At 35.7% G+C, this 2,531-nt stretch overlaps 1 protein-coding gene across 1 annotated transcript; it reads right to left on the minus strand.

Moving 5' to 3' along the window:
- Positions 1 to 1,036: 1,036 nt before the first annotated feature.
- Positions 1,037 to 1,978, minus strand: LOC142740714 (olfactory receptor 5G9-like). The gene has a single exon (XM_075850128.1). The coding sequence runs from the start codon at positions 1,976 to 1,978 to the stop codon at positions 1,037 to 1,039; it is 942 nt and encodes a 313-aa protein (XP_075706243.1).
- Between the last annotated feature and the right edge of the window lie 553 nt (positions 1,979 to 2,531).

Here is a 2,531-nt window from a genome sequence, read left to right on the forward strand (position 1 = left end):
GCTCCGTTCCTTTTGGGAAAACATTTTTGACCTCGGAAACAAGATTTTTGACACTGAAGTTCCTACATCTCCTTCTATTGGCTTGCTTTCCATGGTTCCTGGATCACTCAGCATTTTTTGACTGCAGCTCGAACTATCATACCACGTCACTGGAAGTCCGTTCATGTGCCTTCTTTGCAGGAATGGGTAACTGAAATGAATGGGATTATGAGGATGGAGGAGTTGATGTCTGCTGATAGGGGTGAATCTGACATCTTTGTTCAAAATTTGGTCAGTCTGGTTGGCGTTTCGGTGTGGTGCTGATTTGCCTCTCTGGTTGCATGGCCTCTTTTGAACGTTCCTATCGCCAATTCTGTGTGCTTTTGTTTGTTTGTGCTTCCTTCTGTTGTCTTGTGTTTGTTTCATTCTGTGTTAGAATTAACACTTAAAAATTTTCATTCTTACTTGTTTTTTGGGACTGGTTTCCCTACATATTGCACTACTTTCGAATATGGATATTGTGCTCTTATTTGCCATTGGATGTTATTATTTCCGCTTTTCTTATTTATTTTTTTTATGTTTGGGAGAATACCTCATTCCTTTGATTTTATGTACTTGAAAATTTGTACACCTTGACTTTATTGCACTGCGTGCAAAGTTTTGAAATATCGTATGATGTCTTATTTGCTGTTTTATATTCTAATAAAAATTGTTGATAAAGAAAAAAAAAAACTGTGTCTTACAGTCCTGAAAAATACGGTATGTAACTGTCTGGGTATGTAACCATACACAGGCATTTTCTATTGACATTTGCAGTAATCTTATAGTAAATTCAGTTTTTTTGGTATAATTTCAAACAAAAATATTAAATAATGAGAATTAGCTTTTTGTAATAAACAAAAACAGATTTAAAAAAAAAAATAGATCAAACATTATTATTATTATTATTATTATTATTATTATTATTACAATCCCTTTTATTAAAACAAAAATACATTAAAGGTGCAAATTATACATTTAAACTTCTGGCTAATACAGACTACAAATGAATGATCTTTTATTTGCCTTTACAACAATATTTTGTCTTAATCTTCTTTAAGGCTTGTGCCACTTCATTGTTCCTCAAACTATAAATGAGTGGGTTTAACATAGGTATAATAACACTATAGAACACAGATGCAACTCTGTCCTGGCTCATGGAATAAGTAGATGTAGGCCTCAAGTACATGAACAGAATGGTGCTGTAAAATATGGTGACAGCCGTAAAGTGAGAGGCACAGGTAGAAAATGCTTTCTCCCTTCCCTCGGCTGAGCGAATTCTAAGTATGCTGGTTATAATGTAGGTGTAAGAGACTATAATGGTGGTGAGGGAGCTTGTTTCGGCAAAACCACCAAATATAAACATCAATATTTCATTCATGGTGGTCTTGGTGCAGGACAGTTTTAGCAGAGGAGGAACATCACAGAAGAAATGATTAATCTTGTTGGTTTTACAGAATGGTAGTCGGAAAGTGGTGATGGTATGTAGCATTGAGTTGAGGTATCCCAGAGTGTATGCGCCAGCCACAAGCTGTACACAAATCTTTTTACTCATTACAATGGAGTATAGAAGTGGGTTACATATTGCCACATAGCGATCATAGGCCATGACGCCCAGTAAGAAGCATTCAGTGGTCACTGAAGCAGCAAAGAAATACATCTGTACAGCGCATTCTTTGTAACCAATGGCTTTTGACTTTGACATAAAATTCACCAATGTTTTTGGGGTGATTATGGTGGCATAGCACAGATCTAAGAATGACAGATTGTTGAGAAAAAAATACATGGGGGTGTGAAGCCGAGAATCTGCCCTGACAGCCAATATGATGCCTAGGTTACCAGTGATAGTGATAATGTAGAAGATAAAGAAGAGGACAAAGAGTATAATCTCAAGTTTAGGATTATCTGTCAGACCTAGAAGAATAAATTCCTGAAAATGTGTGCTATTCCACTTTGCCATGTAAAATATTCCTGTAAGGAAGAAAGATATATTATTACATTTTTGAAAAAATATTTCACCCTTAAAGGGGTTGTATGAGACTATAGAACATTGCTACCAGAAACTGCGCCACTCTTGTCCATGGGCTGTGTCCGGTATTGCAGCTCAGCTCCATTCTTTGGTTTTTTTATTTTCCGGTTTATACAACCCTATTAGGAAAACCATACTTAATTTTAAAAAAAAACCTGTTATGTTATGATGGCCGGCCCGTCAGCATATCACGATTGTCTTCTCTTCTTTCAAGAGACAGAATACAAAATTAACAGATAACCTGAATTGTCTTGTTGAAAAAGAGGGCGATTTGGGTAATACCTTATTAGGTAATTGCAGTAAATGCCACTCCCTAATACCCGCTCACTTTCAAATAATAATAGCTAAAACGCATTGCAAAAGATATATATCCTTACACTTATACAAAAATTTTGTATATTCAGATTTGAAAGTTACTGTATTTCCAACCTTGCCTCATAGATAAATCCCTAAACTGATTCAGACACCAGAGCCCTAAATTAAT

The sequence above is a fragment of the Rhinoderma darwinii genome, chromosome 2 (genome assembly GCF_050947455.1).
Source record: "Rhinoderma darwinii isolate aRhiDar2 chromosome 2, aRhiDar2.hap1, whole genome shotgun sequence".
In the NCBI taxonomy this organism is placed as follows: domain Eukaryota; kingdom Metazoa; phylum Chordata; class Amphibia; order Anura; family Rhinodermatidae; genus Rhinoderma; species Rhinoderma darwinii.

Bases quoted from the DNA above. Each gene is read 5' to 3' on its own strand.
- LOC142740714 (XM_075850128.1), bottom strand. From the start codon at position 1,978: ATGGCAAAGTGGAATAGCACACATTTTCAGGAATTTATTCTTCTAGGT.